Genomic DNA, 22,123 nt, shown 5'->3' with positions numbered 1-22,123 from the left:
TATCTTAAATATTTTGTAGAAATAATTTTAAATCATTCACCTACATTACCAAACACTTTGACGTTAAACGAACAGTTAGTTTAGGTTAAAAATATTGTACAGAAAAACTGTTTACATTATTAGTTAGCATTTTGTTTAATGACTCCAAAAATTTGTTCAAAAAAAACGACATTTTACATAAAATAAAAATAAACACTATCTGGGTATTTCTTAAATGTATGATTTACGCATATTTAGAAACTTTGGTTGTTTATAACATTTTTACATATTCATGTTAAATCATTTTATTAAAAAAGCTATGTAATTTATTTAAAATTAATACAACAAGATATTTCATAAATAAAATAAAATCCGAATAAGAATTTATTACCTAAGTAAGTAAATGCCCAAAATATTTTCTATTCCATTTTAAAGCAAGAGAAAAAGTATGAGCAATATGCCACAGAAAATTAGTAATCTAATAACCAGTAAAACTTAGTCCTCTTTTAGTTTACTTTTAATTATTCTTTTTATGCTGTGGATGCAAACTCAATGACCCAATCTTTGCCACTGGAATATGCTCAGGATGTTTAACAGTTATTAATCAGCATGCTTGTCCTTATTCTATCCCAATAAACAGATGCTTTTAAGTTCTTTTAATTGCTCTAACAGGTGTTGTTGTAAAGACTGTGACTAGGAGAAAGGAGTTTGCTTATAATATATAATAGTTTGTATTATTCTGTTAGAAACTAAAAAAGTTAGCTGCCCCAACTTTCCCCATCTTCAAATAATATGGTTTTAAAAAGCTGATTTTATAAAAAAAATTAACAATGTAAAAGCTAATAATTTATATATATATATATATATATATATATATATATATATATATATATATATATATATATATATATATATATATAAATATATGTATATATATATATATATACAAACTCTCTTTAAAAAAAAGAATTGGCTTTGCGAAGGAAGTCTAAGGTAAAATGAAAATTAAAATGAAAGATTTTGTATTTAGGGTGAAAATTAAGTTTTAATAATGATAAAATTTTAATGAAAAAAAGAGAGCTATTTTCGGTCATTTTCAAACAAAAATTAACAATAAAATCTATTATTTCAGTACTTATTTTTTAATACCGTTAGAAATATAAGAAACTGTAGAAAATAGTTAGATAAAATCATTGTTTAAATTTTGCTACTCAAAAAACTTATTTTAAGATAATTTAACAAAATCTATTTAATTATAGCATACTATTAATTAAATTCTGTATTGCTTTTTTTTATTTCCTAACTTTTCTGAAACCTTAATGGGTTTAGTAAGCGGTAAGACGTGAATGAGAAATAAAAGTGGGGAGAACGGGGTGAGATGGGATATGGGGTGAGATGGGACTTGGCAATATCTCAGTGAAAAATTTAATAAAGCAAAAGTTTTTTATATATGTTATAAGTTTGCAATAGCTTCTTCATATTATTGTGTTTTTTAAGTTTCACAAGCATTAGACATCATTAATATTAAATACTTATGTGTTGTTTGCATATATTTTTATGTTTATGGTTTTTAATTATTCACTATTGTTTTATTTAACTACTGAAGAAATATGATTAGCATATGGCTACAAGAACTATATAAAATAAAAGTTTTTTCACACCAACTAGTGATGGGGTGACTCGGGAAAGGAGAATTGGGTTGAAGTGGGACACTGTTCAATTTTATCATTTTTTTAATTTATTGTTCTTTAATTTTTATAATCAATATTTTTGTAAAAGAGCAAGTGAACAAAAAATTATGTTTATGTTTATGATAATATTTCAATGTTTACTTTATAGTAAAGTGTTTTTTATCATAGAAAATAATAATTATATTGGATTTCTTTGTTACTTTGTCCTGAAGAAATCTTTCACAGTAAGTATTGTTTTAATGCCAATCATTTTTGTATTTTAAATTCAGTTTAAATAAAGTTTTTCACTATTAGCCTTATTAAATTAAATCCCATTATAAGTTTTATAGGGTTGTGATACTATTTTACTTTTATTAAAATAAATTTAAAATTTATAGCCTAATCTGGATTTTGGTTAATGCAATTAAAAAGAGCATAATTTTTTTTAATAATGGAGTGAGTAATATGAGTAATAATTTTTCAGATGCCAAGAAAGTACAAACTCAAAATCAAGTTTACAGCGGAAAATAAAGGTTAATAAAGAAACTTCTTACTGTAACTTATACTTTGATGAACAACATAAATATATTTTTAATAAGACACAAGAAGATGAACTTTCAATATATCTTCGTCAAGCATCTAATATGCATTATGGACTTGATGTTAGAGAAACAAAGTAGCTTGATTATCAATATGCAATTATTAATGACATTAAAATACCAGAAAACTGGAAAAATAGTGAAACAGCTGGATGGTTTAATTTATTCTTAAATCGTACAAAATTATCTATTCGTACGCCAAAAGCTACCAGGCTCAGTCGAACAACTAGTTTCAATCGCACAAATGTAGATACTTTCTTCAAAAACCTTGACAGTGTGCAGAAGCGCTATAACTTTTCTGTTGATTGCATTTACAATATTGATGAAACAGGTCTGACAACTGTTCATAAGCCAGTGAAAGTGATTGCAGGTAAAGGAGTAAAGCAAGTAGGACAGGTAACTTCTGCTGAAAGGGAACCCTAATTACAATGGTGGGTTGCATTAATGCCCTTAGAAATTTTATTCCACCGTTTTTGATATCTCCTTGTGTCCACTTCCGTAGCCATATGCTTAAAGGTGCACCAACAGGTACAAAAGGTGATGCTAATCCTAGTGGATGGATAAAAACTGAAATTTTTTTGAAATGGTTTGATCATTTTGTGGAGTATGGACATCCTAGCAAGGATTATCCATTACTTTTAATAATGGACAACCACAAAACTCATATATCGATTGAACTGAAGGATAAAGCTAAGGAAAGCAATGTTGTGCTCTTGACATTGCCACCCCATTGCAGCCACAAACTCCAACCACTTAACAGATTAATGTTTGGGCCATTAAAAAAATTTTACAATTCAGCATGTGATTCGTGGTTAAAGGCACATCCAAATACTCCTTTGACGATATATGACATTTCTGAAAATTTAGGAATAGCTTATACGAGAGCCTTTACTTCCCAAAACATTCAAAATGGTTTTAAAGCAGCTGGCATTTTTCCGTACGATCCATATGTTTTCAGTGATGTCGACTTTTTATGTTCTTATGTATTTGATCGACCAATTCCAGCAAATGACAATTCCGACAAACAAACAATCCCCACATCACTGTGAATTGTATCTGAAGTTATTAATGAAAAGAAACAGCAAATCAGCACTTCTGCCATTGGACAGCAGAAGATACAGAAGTGCAAAAAGAAAATGTTCTAGATCTCTGGTATTGACACACCAACAAGAAATGAACTAGTTGAAAATTTATCAGAATGTAAAAGAAAAAAAGAAGATAAAGATAAGAAAAAGAAAAAAGGTTACCCCTCAGACATCAATTTAATTTTGACTCAATTTAAACATCAAGCAACCTGTTGAACAAAGTTACAAATGCATTTAGAATGGTATTTTATTTTTGTTAAACATAATTTAATTTTGTGTATTTTTATGTTTTATAAGGAGTAGAATAAACAATAAAATAATGCTTAAAATTATTTGTTTCTATTTTTGTCCCATTTCACCCCAACCATTGTCCCATTTCACCCTAACATGGGACAAACAGTGTCACTTTAAAAAACCAAGCCCTTGAACTTAATTTGATGATTAAATAATGGGTTTTGCAATAATTTCACATGACAATTCATTGGATTATAATTTTAAACCGATTTGCATGGTTTTTGCGGAAAGTTTAAAGCACAGCACACAAGCAAATTTTTTTGTCCCATCTCACCCCGTTCTCCCCTACATAAAAGGTTTAGCAACGGTTGAAATTTTTTATTTAGGTCCTCTGTTTTCGAAAAAAATATTTCAGAATTTCTATGAATAATCAATGATAAATGGAAGATTCGCAATGTTTATGTAGTTATTTAGGTATCATACTATTTTTTTAAGTATAATTTTGATTGGTTAGATTTGGTTAAATTGTCAAACATTTTGATGGTTTAGATCTGGTTAAATTGTTTAAACATTTATTGGGGAAAATCTAGTTCTTTTTTTTGTTTTGCATAGAATTTTGAATCTCATTTTTTTGATTAAAAAAAATGCTGTAAACATTTTTCCAGCCAAAAAGTTTAACGAGAGCGCATATTTATAAACGAGCAGCCGCGGCGCGATAGTTAGAGCGCTTTGGAACCAAAAGGTTCGAGGTGCTGGAATGCTAGCTCTAGCCATATTTTCAAAAACGGTATGGAAGGTATGAACTTAGCTGTGGGCACAGTATTACTTTAACGTGTATTAATATGTACTTTAACGTCTAAAACACGTCTTGTGCCCATTGAGTTTCTAGCTCTTCGGAAATGCTATGACAAAACTTGTGTAGCTGTATGCTATGACGAGACTTCTTGGAGCAACTAGATAACCAGATGAAAAATATATTTTATTCTCAATTGTATAATAAAATTAACATAAAAAAGTACTAAAATAATGAAAAACCTTATAAATCTCTCTTCTAAAACCATCTTATATTATTGCTATCCAATCTTAACTTTAATATTGGTATTCTGTGATGAATACGGAATCAAGAAACTTCAACAATTTTGCTAACGTAAAATTAGGGAGTTGATCAAAGCAATATTTCAATGAAATTATTTTTCCGTATTTTATCGTTAAGGAAGACAAAGATACAAACAATATTTTTTTAAAATAAATCTTTTTGAATACCTAGCAGAAAGATATTTACAAAAAAAGCTAATCATGTTGACTATAAAATAGCCTGGTACAATTATTATTTACAAAAACGCAACAGCTTTAAAAACCATGCAAATAAATCCCACTTAAAAACTCTAATCCAATCTAGTTTTCAGTTTGATATCAAATTAGCAATTTCAATATTAAAGTTCTGCATTACGTAATGAGTATCAAACCTTATTCTTTGTCTTATTTAAAGCATAAGAAAAAACAGTAGACAAATATGCAAAAAATACAATGACTTTTAAAAAAATAATAAAACACAAAACTATGATTAAAAGGAAAACATGCGTTTAAAAAAAAAAAAGAAAAGGAACCTTTAATTTGAATTCGAAGTCAAATATTTATATGTATGTCAACACACACACACACACACACACACACACACACACACACACACACACACACACACACATATATATATATATATATATATATATATATATATATATATATATATATATATATACATATATACATATATAAGTATATCAAAGATTAACTTTTATTTATCCATGTTTTCCGAACTGCTTGAGTTTAATTTGAATAAACTAACAATATAGATATGCAAGAACATACACAACTGAAAGTCTCAGTTGATTAGAACTTTACAAATCGAAATTCACATATCCATTTCAAAAAGATCTTCATCTAAAAAAAAAAATATAAAAAATATTAAACTTGAACATTATCCGAATTTATAACAATTTTTTATTACCTTTCTTTTGATCACCATTTAACTGGCTTGTTTTAGGAACTGAATCCTCTTTAAGTTCTTCCATTTCTTCAATAATTTTGCCATTATCGTCCAAAGTAACACCAGGAATTACAGGAAGATTAGTAGGAGTTCTGGACAGAGGAGAACTCTTTAAATCCAACAAAAACTTTCTTTCATAAATAATTCTAGTTCCTTAAAATAATAAAACTATATAAGATACATTATAGGTGAACAAATGTAGACAAACAACTTTTCAAAATTGATTAAATAGTTCCACTCTAATTAATTTTTGTTTAATAAAGTTCCAGTCTTTAATTTATTAATTCAATAATGAGTGTTCAATTATAAAAAAATTCTGTTGAAATCAATGGAACCAAGCCTGAGTTTCTCTTAATAAATACTTGTTACGCATTACACGGTCTTACATAGTTTTCTTTTTTTTAAACAAACATGACAACACATAAAAAAAACAACAAAAAAACAAGTGAAGACTTACCTAAAAAATGACGAAATTGAATTTTTTAAAATGGGTTTTGTGAAAGTACTAGCTTAGCAGAAATATTTAGCACAAATAAATATTTCTATAAACAAGATTTGATAATAAGTGTTTGTCAGATATGATATCAATGTTTAAAAAAGCGCAAGAATAGGCTTTTTCAATAAGGTTTCATTGAAACAGTGTGTCAGTTTATACAGGCTAGGGTGGTTCAAAAAATATTTTGCGGCACTTAACTAATTGTGTTCTATATAATACAAAAACACTAGGTTTAAAATTTTTTTAAATAAAAAATATTTTTAGGGGTGCCTTAAGACCCTTAAAAATTTGACAGGTCCCTAATATTTTGAAAAAAAAAGTTTTTCTAAAGTATGTGAATCTGGTACTTAAAAGAAGCGAAATTATATAAAAACCTCAAAAATAATAATCAATTTACATAAAAAACATGTTTAAAAAAATTATTTTAAAAAAAACTTGAAAATATTGACTTTTTTAATTTTCATCTTAAAAACAATAGTTTTTAGGCAATTATAACTGAAAGAATGCAAATTAATTATTATTTTTGAAGTTTTTATATAATTTTGCTTCTTTTGAGTACCAGGTTGACATACTTTAGAAAAACTTTTTTTTTCAAAATATTAGGGACCTGTCAAATTTTTAAGGGTCTTAAGGCACCCCTAAAAATATTTTTTATTTAAAAAAATTTTAAACCTTGTGTTTTTGTATTATATAGAACACATTTAGTTAAGTGCAGCAGTCTATTTTAACAAAAGTTGTTTTTTGAACCACCCTAATACAGGCTCATTTAGTAAACAATCATATACAACACCAAAAAAATCTTTTGTCTGATAGTTTCAATATATTGGAAAACTGGAAGCAACTCTTGAATTTGTTAAACAGTCATAAAGAATCACAATTATTATAAACCATCACTTTTATTCTGGAGTTTACTTTTTTTTATTTCAAGTTTAAAATGACATTAAAGATTACATTACATTCAAGACTAAACCTAATTTAATTTAGACTAAACCTAATTTAATGTTAAAGTGTGAAGTCATATATAATGAAAAATGCCTCCACCTTTACTTATGAGTTAAAGGTGCATATACTGATCTGTACACATTCTTAAAAGATTGTTTGTGAAAGAATAAGTTTTATAGGTATTTATGATCAAAAATTAAAACCAACATAAATAAGACTAATCAATATATAAAAAGAAAAATAATTAGGCAATAAATGCTTGACAAAGCAGCAAACCAACTCCAATTAGTGAAACCTGTGGTGAGTTTTATATCAATACTTAACTAGCGAAGATGATTTTGCTTCATATTTTTTAACTTGTGCTTTATACTTAGCTTTTTCATAGATTATTTGCTGATGGTACAACTATTTATTCTATTATTCACTGATGACACAACTCTAGTCTTGAAACTATTTACTTCAAACTTTTTACTCTTTTCACCACTTGATCATCAATTAGAACCATTAGTCTTGAAACTATTTACTCTATTCACCACTTGATCATCAATTAGAACCATTAGTCTTGAAGCTATTTACTCTATTCATCACTTTATTAGTTTATTCTTTTTACTCTTTCCACTACTTTATAATCAATTAGAACCATTATTCTTGAAACTATTTACTCTATTCATCACTTATGATCACTCATCATTTATGATCACTTAAGACAGGCAGCCACTCTTAAATATTTCTTTTCTGTGACAACTAGGCCTTGCAATGGCTGATAGATCTTAAACAAAAACAAGTTGATAACTTTAAGAATAATGATGATATTACATATTGTTAAATGAGAATACTATTACTGAGTCCTCTACATAATCTCTTCTTTAATTATTATTCACTACTGACTTCTCAAAGAAACCATATTGCAATCCACTGCAATATGGTTTTCTTTTCTTTATTGTGCTTGGCATCTTATTTGGTTCTTATTGCTGATTCCATTCTCTACCTCTATTAATATTTTATCTGTCTTTGCATGAAATACTGATGAATGACTTGGGTGAATAACGAGTCTTACAATATTGGATTTTGGTTGGTCTATAAAAATGATAACTTGCTTTATCCATGAGTGTCCATGGTACTTTATTAGAAGAGCCAACTCCAACTTATGACATTTAACGAAGTCTTTACCAATTCTTCCGATGATGCCCTTTCTGTTAAGGCAAGGTTCAAAATTGTAGTTTAAATATAGTTGAGCCTGTTTTAGCTACTAAACACGAGCCTCTGTCCCATCATAGTAAAGTTGCATCTTCTTAATTTCAAAAAATACTACTCTAGGTCGTTGCTTAAGAGAGCAATTATCTCTTGATTTACCAACTAAAACCCAATATTGTGCAATTTGACCTTTAGCCAAGTTACATCTTTTTATTATAACTGTTTCTTCATGTTCAAAAAACTTCAACTCATCTATTTTTTCTCCTTGAATATATTTGCTTTGAAATTTTGGAGGGGGACAACAATAACTATTGATTTCCATAAAATAAAACTACCCTAAAGCTACTGGAACAGATTGAAACAACAATGACTAGGAACTACCATAAAATAAGATTACAATTAATTTATAGTGTTCCACAAAATGGAAAGTTAGTGTTGACCAATACAAAAGTTATTGTACAGATTTTTTCTTATTCATGGTTAGTGAGATTCCTCGTGTGATAAGAAAAAATAGAATACTTAAACCATAGATTAGTATAACTGAACAGTATAACACCATCACTGAATAAACTAAATACTCATTCATGGAACTTTATATTAATGAAATATTATGGAAATTTATATTAATATAAACAAGAAAAGTAGTTTAGAAAATAAGCAAGGATTAGAAGGCAATAACAAAATATTAAGATCAATGGAAAATTGACTGATTGGACTTGACTAATTAATAACCAAAATTTGTTATTGTTTGTAAAAAATGTTGTTGTATTAAAAAAACAACTAACAAAACCAATTATTAAATTAAATAGTTGAATTTGTCTATAAATATTTTCATGTATCAATTCTCTTTACTTAACAAATATATTGAGAAACCAGTCAATTTTTATATAAAGGTAAGGTCGCAATGGTAGGATTGTGTATCTGTATTTTAATTTGACTAACATAAATGTCATGGGTCAACTGCTTCACATTGAGTTCCCCAATTCAGTCAACTGTTCACACATGTAGTGTTTATATAAAGACAAGTAATTTGGAAAATTGACTTGTTTATGTCTATTTAGGGGGAAATAATTATTAATAAACACACCTCTATTTGTTTTTTTTTACTTTGCTCAATTGCCCAAGACTGCAGGGAAAATTACAGTTAAGGAGGCTACTCATAACATATTGATGTGACAACCTTCTCAAACCTTTAACTGAGATCAAACTCCATGTTTACGAGGAAGTAAGTGCTACAGCAGTTGAGCACTCAATTTTTTTGCGTGTTACAGTTCAACTTTTGTAATTCAAACTCCTATAATTCAAATGATCTTTTAAATTAAACAAATTTTTTTGTGCCTTCAGAGTTTAATACTTAAGATTGAACTACAATAATTTAAAAACTATTTTGAGATTCCTTGAGGATTTAAAATATATGAGTTCAATTGTATTTGTAAACATAACAAGCAAAAATCACTATTACCAGGGTGTTAGCCAGCCCAATGGCACCGCATATACCATAAATTCCCCAATGGGTTCAAAATTCACAAAATTAAATGACCTTTTTTTTTAAAGTAGTAGTACAGTATCAATAAGAATTCCCAATGTTTTGCAGAACAATAATAATAAATATTCCTAATATCGAAAAAAATGCGGAAAACAATATATTCCTGGCTAACACCCTGATTACCAATGAAATTTTACAGTTTATAAACATTGATCATTTGAGTAGAACATTTGAGAATGATTTTATTGTCTTGAAGAAAAATTCAGTTTGGCATTAATTACTTGACTAGTGAACACATCCATGAATTTAAGAGATACTTCCATTATTTTTGTCCTATATTTACAATAAGCAAAATTCAAATAAGAGAGAAATTATAAAGTTAACTTTTTTGCTTTTTTTTTTTTTTTTTTACATTACAAATAACAATTTATGTTTTCTTTACATTTAAATTGTTAAAACCACCCTCAAGCAAAATTGGTAAGAAAGAAAAAATTATATTCATAACATTTCATATCTTATTTTAAATTTTGTACGTGCTAAATTTCAATGTTGTAGGCTAACTCTAATTCTGTTATGCAAAATATAAACTACATATACCTTAATTGAAAAAAGATGCATATCGAAAATATTTAAAAACATAACATGTTTTTAAATATTTGAAAAAATTATACACAGAAATGTTGAAGCAATACAATAAACAACAATATGTTTTTAAATATTTAAATTTGTATTCGAGTTTAAACTTTGAAAATCGTTTTTTTCACAACTGTCTTATATTCACATACAATGTTTTAGAATTATTGATATTACAATGTTGTTTTAGTTAAATAAAACTCGTTAAATCTCTTTTAAAATATTAAAAAAAGTTTAATTAGTTAATACTCTTTGGTAATTCTTTTAGAAAATCTGCTGTCTAATGTATTAAAAAAAGATAACATTACCAAATTTATGTGAGAAACTTAAAAATGTTGCTCGAAAATTATTAACATGTAGGTTTTTTTAACTTTAATCCGTAAAATATTATATCATTAATGTAAATATTTAAAATATTATTATTGTTAAAATTTACATAATATAACACAAAAGCTATATTCAATTCAACAAAATATATTTGAAAATTTTCAAACTATTTTCTAACTCATTTTAGGAAATTCAAGCTCGTACTGCAACTTTAGGAGAGCTTAACCTAAATTCCAAGGGTTTTTAAAAACATATTTTAAGGTTTCGCAGGAGGATAGCTAATAGTTATTACTTAATAGCTAAGGTTGATTATACCTAACGTTTTGTTTACTCAAATTAATTCTAAGACAATCTTTGTCATATGTTATATGAAAATTTATAAACTAAATATCGATTATTAAAATAAAGCATTCTTTTTCACTTGTTTCATTCTATAAATAAAAATGAAACAAAATAAATATAATAAGGAATACAAGCACGTTTAACTTTAAATATCGAACGCAATACTATGCCGATATCTCACCTCCAGGGGTTGTGCTAAAAATTGTTCCACCAGGGGTCTCAGAATATCGTGATGGCATATTCTGTGGTTCAGTAATTTGAACACGTCGCACAGGAATACTACTAGATGAATTGCTGCTCATCTTTGAAAAATTATTTTTAAAAAAATTGCAATTGAGTAGTGTCTTTAGACGAATATCGAATAACGCCTCCTTTGGCTGCACAAGTAGCTTACAGATGCACGTTGTTTTGTCGATGGCATCTGTTTCTTTTTCTCGTATAAAAAGCAGCTGAAAAAACAAGCTTTAAACGCTCTGTTGTATGTAAAGCGTGTGACCAAGATAAATGTGAATGTTTTGGAAAATTAAAACGGAAAACATCACATGCCTAAGAAACCGTTAGTTTTTTTACAAATAAAATTGTAAAAACCGTTACAATAAAGTTGGAAAGTATGTCATACGGTTTTTATGATGTTAAATATAACTGAAAAATATTCTTATAACCTATATTAATAAAATTAAATGAAGAATTTTACAATTTTGGTGTTTAGACTATTAAAACATCCGGAAAATAATTGCTAACCTGATAACTATTACTCGAACAATTGCAGCTAGGAATTATTCCAATCCGGTTAATTGCTACCAGGGTAATTGTTGGACTGGTATTCACCAACTCTATAATTGCAATTGTTACAGTAAATCTGACTATGTATAACATATCCTTTTTCATTTCAATATATGAACTATATATTAAAATGAAAAATTTTGTGATTTGATACCCGTTCTGATCATCGATAGTTCTAAAAGACGTCTTCAGAACTATCGATAATAAGAGCGGGTATTAAATAACCAATCAATAAAGTGTCAGAGAAAGACATTTCAGAAAAGAAAGACATTTCAAAGATTGCCAATATCTATTTTCCCTCCCTCTGTTTTCTTCATGTCAAAAGTTTAAAAACATTTGATAATTTATTAAAGCTACTATTAGATGAATCTAGATATTCAATATTTTCTGCATCTATTTATATCACTGTAATGTCACAAAGCCAATCAGTTTGTGTATTTAATTGTTTAGCGTTTACAATAGTAAGTTTAGTTGACTAAACTTCCTCAAAAATCTAATGTTCTCCCATACGCTGTGTAAGTTTATGTTTTAAATCTGCGTTTAAAATTCCACCAATTCCATTATAGGGTCCTTTCAAGTGATGCGTCTTACCATAACTCCAAGGCAGTGTAATAACTTCAGGATAATAAAAGAAGGACTTAATGATAAAATAGGACCAGGATTAATCAGCTCAATTGTCACTCAAAAATAGAAATTGGAAACTGACGGAGATGTATTCTTGACCATCGTTGCTGTAAATGCAATATTTCAATCATGCTTTGTTTCATTTGATGTAATTGCCACAGGAAACGTTACCAAATTATAATTTTGATCATGTTTACCATTTCAAAATGTAGCACTTTTATGAAAGTAACAAGCTGCTGTGAGTATAGTGAAATTTTAATACCCATAAATGGCATTCAGGATTTAGTGAAGTTGTTTATTTTCGTTGGTCTTTTACTTTTGTATTTCTTTTTTGTAAAAACAACAATGATTGTTACCTCGTCATCTTTATAATATTCTTATTTTGCTACGATCGACCATTTCTTATTAAAGCATTGAGCTTCTTCATCTTATTTTGGGTTATCAAATGGATATATAGTAAAAAATATTTTTTTTAATATTTCATATAATGGTTCTTTCTGGACATTTCAAAAAATCGACTTCCATACGCACACGTGACTTTCATACTATCGTATGAAAGTCACTTGTGCGTATGGAAGTCGATTTTTTGAAATGTCCAGAAAGAACCATTATATGAAATATTAAAAAAATACATCAAACTTTAAAAGATTCTTTGGTTCAGTTGGCAGATTTTTAACCGTTTCATTTTTTTTTTAATGGAATATCTTTTTATTGGTCGTAGTAGAAGTTGACTATTTTACATGCTTCACTTCGACAATTGTCTTCTGTTGTTTTACTTTGTATTACCAGGTAATTTTTAGCATTGATATTACCTGGTAATTGATGATAAGTAATTGTACTGTCATTTTCTTTGTTAAAAAAGTAAACTCTATCTATGTCGGTAAAAATCATGTTTTGAACGGTAAACTTTGATCTAATTTTCAAAAATAAGTAGTATCTTGACTGGGGAACAATTGCTTATGTCAGGTTGTTCCAAGAATCGAATTGTTTTTTCTTTGTTTACCTGTATGATTTTTGAAAAATTATCTTTTTGAAATAAAAAAAAACTTGGTAAAAAATCTTGGTAAAAAACGTTGCATAACGTTGTGGATAAGTGTTTTTATTTGTTGTGAATCTTTTTGGCTCATTTTATTTTGGCAACTGAACTGCCGACCGCCTGATTCGATATTCTATCTGCTCTGTAGAGTTTCCTCTATAAATAAGAACATATTTATTTGTTGAAATTTATTGAGTAGTAATGAAAAAATATATAGAAGAAATTAAGTCATAAATTAGATTATAAACAACGTAAAAAATAAAAGAAAAATGGCTGCCTTTTACCATTACAGCAAAAACTTTTCCAATTAAGAATTTTCAAAACTTGGATTCATATTCTTTTGTGCTTTTCTTCAAAAGTTTTAACTTGGACTTCTTTCACTTTTTTTTTTTTTTTAAAGTATTTCCTTATAATTAATCTAAGTTATAAATTAATTAAATATCGCTTTTTTTCCTTTTAAAATATTTCCTCATCATTAAACTAAGTCATAAATATTATTTATATCTTTGTGAACCATGCCTTCCCATAATTTATTATTCAATTATGGCCTACAAAAAAAAATAATAATAAGAACAAAAAATAAATCACAGTTCACAAAACAGTTGTAAAAAATAAACTTAATCAAGAAGTAATACAATTGTTACTGAGGGACACAATATCCTTGTCAAAGAAGGATACTGAATCAAACCCCTATTAAAAAAATATTAAATATGTATTTAGATTGAACTGCAATCAAATCATGTTAGAGTCTGCTCATGTCTAATAGCCTGGGGAATTTAAGAAAGACTTCAATTATATGGCCGATAGAAAAAAACTTTTTGTTCCAAGTTTTTTATTTAAACACTCGTATTCTCTGTTTAAAATGTAACGCATTTTCTATCATTTTCATAAATGCTAAGGAAATGTAAATCCATGCAGAAACACACTTTACTTGGGTATTTCTAAAACTATAAGGCTTTCAAAAGTTTTAGATGTATTCTAAATTTTCTAAATTTAATTTATTATGTTTGTTTTTTCGTGACAGCAAATTGATTAAAGGTTGACATTACTTGGTTTAAATCAAGTCAATTTTAAAGTTAAAATAGTAGGTAAAATTATCAATTAATATTGCAAAAAAAAAAAAAATTTAAACAATCAGACATCTTTCGAGTAAAGATTGCAAGCTAAATAAATTATTGGAATAAAGGAATAAGAATAAATTAAAAAAAAGTTTTTTAAAAAACTTATAAAATGATACATGATATATACAATATAAGTATTTAATAAAAACAAGTTTTATCACGTTTAATATATCTTATGTCAAAATTGAGGTGGTAAAATTTTGTTTGCTGTTTAAACAAAAACATTTTTTTGTTTAAACAGCAAACAAGTTTTTTATGCTCATATTTTTTTGATTCCATAATAGCGGAACTTGAGTCATAAATGAAAAGTTTCACTATTTGGAATTAGTTGAGCCTTAATAAGAATCTTGACTAGTATTTTATCAAAGATCATTTTGTGAAATTAGAAAAACCATTTGGTAGCACGTTATTTATATACTCATAAGCAAATATTAAAATCCAAAATAAATTAATGTTGGTTATGTATAAGGCATCTATTGTTTTCATTTCATGGTTATCTGACTTATTTAAATAATTTGTTGCCTAAGATGTAGATTTTTTTTAAGCATTGAACTTTTTTTAATTATGTTTACTTTTTTTATTTTTTGTTTTTTTGTTTTTTCTGTTCTTTATTAGAATGTTTATGATACAAATACAAATATACAAGAGAAAAATTACAAGTGAAGATACCGTAAAAATAAATAAATAAAAAATAAATGATTAAAGAAGACTATTAGGTCTTGTCACAGAGAACCGCTGATGAAGCACTTGAAACATAAAATTTATACAAAGTATAAAAGTCGATATACAAATAAATTGAATCGTTAAGGTTAAAAAATCATTTTACAACTAGAAAATTTAAATAAACAAAAAATATACAAGTATTTGATTTAATAAGTAAAAAATAAGCGGACACTTGCAGAAGAAATAAAGTCTTTATCGAGAACCGCTAATAAATTTAAAAATCTCATAAAAATTAAATGCATACATACATGGTCAAGTGTATAAAGCACAAGAAAAATTTAAGTGCATTTGTATACATATTCAGTTGCATCACTGCAAAAAAAATAAAGAAGTAATTTATTCAATGTTTAAAAGTACAAAAATATATCATCGATAGACAAAATGATTTCCTTAAGCTTTTTTTGAATGAGAGGTAACTCCATTCCAAAGAAAAATCAAAATGTTTCAAAACTATTTTATTCCAAAGAGAAGCTCTACGAAATGAAATGCGAAATCTAAATTATCATTTCTTAAGTTGTACTTATTTTTAACTTTTAAGGTATATAATTTATGGAAAGAAACTGGGTTGAAGTTAGTTTTACATTTGTAAATAAAACAAAGAATTTTAAAACATTTAGCTGATATATATCAAGAATATTCATTTCAAATAAGAGAAGCTTGACATGAGTATATCTATCTTTAAAATTAATAAGACGAGCAACATGCTTTTATTGACGATAAAGAAGCCTAAGTTTGGATTTATTATTACTACATCAAGCAGTATTTGCATAGTTTAAATGACAATGGATAAAGGAGTTATATAATTGAGTTAAATTACGTTTATTTAAAGCACTTCTAGCTATATACAATATTCCTATACTGTTAGCAACTTTATTATACAAGAACTCTATGTGATATATTTCCAATAAAGGTTTTCATTGATATAGATACCAAAAAAGTTTGTATTAATTACTCTTTTTATTAGAATTTTGTCAATAAAAAGTAATGATAAAAAAAGAGAGAAGTTTTTTTTTAGAAGCTAAATGAAAAAGTATCCAATTGGTTTTTTCAACATTTAGTGAAAGCTTGTTTATTTTGAACCATTCAGAAATTTTTGTTAAATCAATATTCATACTTTAAAACAATGTTGTAATATTGTTATCAGATAAAAAGAAGTTAGTATCATCTGCAAACATGACTGCAATCAAGTTCGAAGCTTTATGCAAATCATTGATGTAAATGAGAAAGAGAAGGGGCCAAATATTGAACCCTGGGGAACACCACAGGTTATATTTAATAGATTGAATGGCTTAGTTAAATTACTACAAACAAACTGTTTTTGGTTGCTTAAATAGCTTTTAAGTAACAGTAATGTATTTCCATATTATTCAAGTTTTTTTAAGATAATTTTATAATCAATTGTATTAAAAGCTTTTGATAAATCTATGAAAACTCCCGACGTGAATTGAGAATTTTCAAAAGATTCAGAAATAGTGCGAATAATTTGGATTATTGCATGTTCTGTTGAGTTATTTTTTTTGAATTCGTATTAATTTACATATTGTATATTATTTGAAGAAAGGTGATTATAAGTTACGTTAAATAAAATTCTCTCTAGAACTTTAGAAAAAACAGACAAAACAGAATTTGGGCAATAATTAGAAACATTGGTTGCATCACCAGCTTTAAAAGTTGGTGTCACTTTAGCTATTTTTAGAAAATCAGGAAAAACGCCCTGTTTTATTAATTGTAAAACTTTAAATAGCACATCTTTAAGGGATTCATAAGACTCGATAACAACAATACCATTTATATTATCATGATCAGCTGATTTATTACACTTAAGCACTAAAGCATTGGCGTACAAAAAATAAAAACGAACAAACCTAAAGCATTTTTTATGAATTAATATTGATTTAAAGAATCTCAATTTATATCACACAGTAGTGTTGCATAGTCGATTGTGTACCTCTTTGTCAGATCAATTAAACCTCTCGCGCGATATGCATTAATCCGTAAGTTACTATTTGTATGTTTGTATTTTTTTTCAAACTTCTAGTGTGGTGTTACCGCAGTGGCTGAGTAACGACTGCAATTATATAACATATAGTTCACCTTTATTTTTAGGGTCCTTTTAGATAAAGAGTTTTTTCTAATGTACATCCAAAAACTCCTGAGCAATCTATTAGAATATTGCGTACAAAATTAACTTCTTTTAACTACTTAAAGTTAGATCAGATTTAGGATTATTAAAATTACCCTGTTAAATGTAACATATAATATCTGCCCTATGTCCTGAAACTACTATAATTTGCCAGGAAAAGTAAAATACCTCTGCCTTCGGGCTCTTGGTAGAGGAAAAACCAGAGATGCTGTCTCGATAAAAATACTCATCATGGGAAAATGTTAGCATTTATACGTTAGCAGAAAAATTTTGTTGACCTTCTTCGTACCCTTTTTACATCTGTCAGACTGGCGGAGATGTAACCCTGTGCTAGATTGTTTTCTGCTCTTTGTTTTAGGATGATTGTTGCCGGATCTTCTTAACTCTACTCATTGTATAAGCTTGTGCCTTTTTGAGAGTGGCTATGTAACTCTTTCTGTAATTCATTAGAGAAAGTACAGCTTAAAAACTGAAAATAATAGTTTTGAGGATGGCTGGTAGTAAGATTTCTTTGTCTGTGGTAGCTCTCGTAGGCTGATTCCATCAACGGCTGTAAAACATCTTAGTTTTAACAGCGTTATGTTGCGCTTTCACGATGTCCCTGCAAACTCTTGTTTTTTTTTACCAACGTGTCACTCAGATAATTTGTTTTGTTACTCCTGAAAACTCTATTCACTTTACTCCTCAATTTGTGTGTTGTTTTTTGACTCTACTTTGTGTTTAGCTAATCCTTGTTCTACTCTAAATCTTTTTTCTCATAGTTCTTCATTAGACCTATCATTACTAACTTACTATTCGATAAACAAAAATTAATAATGTCCAAAGGGAATTATTATTGCAAATAATAATTTTCTACGAACATTATTAGCAATTTGTATATTTCTTTTCTAGACATTAAGATTCGGAACTAATTCCATTTATTAAATATTATCAAAGTATTTTTTGTTCAAAACAATTACGTAAGAGCGCATATAAAATTCGTAGTGCTAAACGAAATAAAACTAGTATAAAGAGATATTTATTATTATTATTATTTTGATATATTATTTTGTTATTAATAAAAAATTGGTGTCCCTTCATTTCATCCCAGATCATTTTTTCACTTTCATCCCAGATCATTTTTTTTACGCTAACGAATAATACTATTCGTAAAGGAATAGTACAATTTGTTAAGGAATAGTACTATTCGTAATAGAATTTTCTATTTGTTGAACAAATAGTACTGATCACTAAGCGAGTAGTACTATTCATTAAACGAATAGTATTAGGTCCACATAAAACATGGTCAATAAATTCACTATTTGCTATTCGTTCCACTTTTCGTTAAAATCCAGTTTAAAGTTCAAAAATCTGATTTTAGTTTCTCAGAACTTTTTCCTTCTTAACTTCTAAACGGATAACTTTTTTCTTTCTTAAATATATTTAATATAAGAGAATTTGATCTTATGGTGGCACTGTTTCTATTGTTGATACCAGAGTACTACAACAAATTTCCTTTTATACAATGTGGAATTACAATTGATATTTTTTTTTAAGTGTTTTTAAAAAAAAAAAAATTTATTGCAAGCTTCAAATTTGTTAAAGGCTTTTGTTTATCACTAAACATTATATGTAATGTGTTTATTGCCATATGGTAATAATAATGTTTCTCACTAAACATTATATGTAATGTGTTTATTTCCATGGTAATAATAATGTTTATAATGCTCACCTTTTATTTTATTTATCATGTTATGCAAAGAGATTTGGTTTTCTTGAGAATGTTTCAGCAATTGTTTTTGAGACTTATTTGAAATCTTTATCTCAAACGGAAAGAAAATCAAAACAAGCTTTTCCGCCAACTGACAACTGTCAGTATGATGACAGTCATGGTATTGTTAGTGTGATTCTGACAGTCATGTAATTTGAAACCTTCAAAAAACTTTGAATTAAAAAACATAACTAAAATAAGCAGGACAAAGCACCAAAAACAGCTTTCAATCGTAGTTAAAGATGTTACTATTACAACTAAAGAAAGAAATACTTTTGTTATAAAAAATTAAAGCGTCCGCTGCACAGTGGTTAGCGTGCTTGCTCTATAAGAAAGAGATCCAGGGTTCCAAGCGAGTTCTGGGCATATTTTGCGCCACCGGTAAGGAAGGAGGGGTGAACTTCATTTTAAATGGTTTTTCGCAGTGCTCTGTGACAAGACCATTAGGTCTTCTTGGGGTACCTAAAACAGAAACTTAAAAAATAAAAATTGGTTTAAATGTTGCCACAATAAATTATATTACGAAGGAAAATTATGCTGATTGTCAAAAATTTAACACCATTCATAATTTTTTCACATTTCCAATGCCATCATCTGATTTTCAGTGTTTTCTATATTTCTTCTTTACAAAGAAGGATCATTGAAGTATTTTGCAACACTTGAGCAAATTTTAACTAAAGCATTTTTTTTTTTAGTTGCAACGCTTACAAAGCTGATATAACAGAAATATCAATTAAATTTGGTATAAAAATGAATCTTGATGTTTATCCAATTTTTTACAGTTTTAACAGTAGATTTTTATTAATTAAGTTCATAAATTTTAGAGAATCCTACTATTGCAAAAAAATTATATTAAGAAAACTTATTGATTTTGCATTTATCTTTAGGAGTGCAAATGGTAATTTTAACGGGTATGTGCAATGGTATTGCATATACCCCTAAAATTACACACCTAATGGTATTTTGTTTTAAAAATATCCGGAAAAAAATCAGGAAAATAATTTTAATAACATTTCTCATATTTGACAGAAATAAAAACTTTTTTCATCTCGCAATTTTTGATATTTTTCTGTAACGGAGTTTTTTTACGAGTAGAGTTATTGACGGGTTTTATGATTATATAATTTAAAAACTTTTTGTTATATAGCTATACAGAAGATACACATTTATTATTTTATATAAAAAATATTTTAGAACAAAATATTAAATTTATTAATTAGAATATTTTACATAGTATTTTTTTTATGGATAATTTTTTCAGTCGTTATTTTGACGTAAAATCAAATAAAAGTATCCCAACGTAACGCAGCTGGTACTTGCTTTAAACAAACTTTTTAACGCTTTTAACGTTTGCTTTAAATAACGCTTTTAACATTTGTTCTTTGCGGTGTAATTTTCAATGAACATAAAGCGCTAATTATTGAATAATCAAAGCGTGTTGGTTTGATTAAAGACAGCGAAAGATAAAACTCTAAGTTTTTTCATTTTGTTTATTAACTTAATGAAAACCATTATTTATGCGCGCGTACAAATAATGTCGTTGAAATATTATTTTTACGCGAATCATCATACACCTAACGTTGACGATATATATATATATATATATATATATATATATATATATATATATATATATATATATATATATATATATATATATATATATATATATATATATATATATATATATATATATATATATATATATATATATATATATATATATATATATATATATATATATATATATATATATGTATATATATATATACACACACAGACACACAGACACACACACACACACACACACACACACACACACACACACACACACACACACAAATATATATATATTTAAACAATTTTAAATCAATATTAATATAATAATAAAAAATTTTAATATTAATAAAATGGCGCTGTCCAATCAAATTGTTATTCATGCAATCGAACAAGTAGTAGTCAGAAGGAGCAATGTCTCGAGAATACGGCGGGTGGGGTAACACTTCCCATCCGACATTTTCCAAATAGTTTTTGACAGGTTTTGCGACATGTGGTCGAGCGTTATCATGCTGAAAAATGAGTTTATCATGTCTGTTACCCCAATCTGGTCGTTTTATGACCAGAGCTTGCTTCAAATGCATTAATTGTCGTCGATAACGTTCTCCATTAATAGTTTCACCAGGTGTCAGAAGCTCATGGTACACCACACCTTTCATATCCCACCATATACACAGCATAACCATTGCACAGTGAATATTCCGTTTGGGTTGTGATGGACCTGGTTCACCTGGCTTTACCCAGGCCTTTTTTCGTTTAGGATTCTCGTAATAAATCCATTTCTCATCACCAGTAACGATTCGATGCAAAAATCCCTTTCTTTTCTGTCTTTCAAGCAGCAATTCACAAATGGTCTTTCTTCTTTCCACGTCTCTGTCTTTCAATTCATGTGGAACCCAATGAGACATTTTTTGAATCATACCCATGGCTTTGAGGCGTCTGGAAACTGTTGATTGTTCAACTCCTAACGATTTTGCAAGATCCTCTTGCGTTTGACAAGAATCCTGATCGAGCAATGCTGCCAATTCTGCATCTTCAAATTTTTTCGGCTGTCCTGGTCGCTCTTGGTCTTCCAAACAAAAATCACCACTTTTAAACCATGCAAACCACTTCTGACACGTTCGCTCAGCTAGAGCATGGTCACCATAAACTTCAACCAAAATACGATGACTTTCGGTAGCACTTTTCTTCATGTTAAAGTAATGAAGAAGAATCCCCTGCAAAAACACTTTATCAGGAACAAAAGTCGACATTATCAGTTAAATTAAAAATAGTGTTGTTTACGCTTAAATCAAATGATTTATAATGAAAATGATGCGCAATAACAGTGATCTTCGCATGCATGCGTGGCT

General features: G+C 27.7%; 1 protein-coding gene across 1 annotated transcript; it reads right to left on the bottom strand.

The window, feature by feature from the left end:
* Positions 1-5,375: 5,375 nt before the first annotated feature.
* Positions 5,376-11,456, bottom strand: LOC100205747 (eukaryotic translation initiation factor 4E-binding protein 3-like). Its single transcript, XM_065811981.1, has 3 exons — positions 11,216-11,456; positions 5,576-5,767; positions 5,376-5,508 (listed from the first exon to the last, which is right to left on the bottom strand). The coding sequence occupies exons 1-3, from the start codon at positions 11,334-11,336 to the stop codon at positions 5,480-5,482; spliced, it is 342 nt and encodes a 113-aa protein (XP_065668053.1). The 5' UTR covers positions 11,337-11,456; the 3' UTR covers positions 5,376-5,479.
* Positions 11,457-22,123: the final 10,667 nt, after the last annotated feature.

Source organism: Hydra vulgaris, chromosome 12, assembly GCF_038396675.1.
Source record: "Hydra vulgaris chromosome 12, alternate assembly HydraT2T_AEP".
Lineage (NCBI taxonomy): Eukaryota > Metazoa > Cnidaria > Hydrozoa > Anthoathecata > Hydridae > Hydra > Hydra vulgaris.
This window is presented reverse-complemented; position numbering and strand designations above follow the sequence as displayed.

Coding starts and splice junctions, on each gene's coding strand:
- LOC100205747 (XM_065811981.1), bottom strand. CDS start 11,336: ATGAGCAGCAATTCATCTAGTAGTATTCCTGTGCGACGTGTTCAAATT. Junction 5,768..11,215: donor TTTTAGCACAACCCCTGGAG/GTGAGATATCGG, acceptor TATTATTTTAAG/GAACTAGAATTATTTATGAA. Junction 5,509..5,575: donor AAATGGTGATCAAAAGAAAG/GTAATAAAAAAT, acceptor TTTTTTTTTTAG/ATGAAGATCTTTTTGAAATG.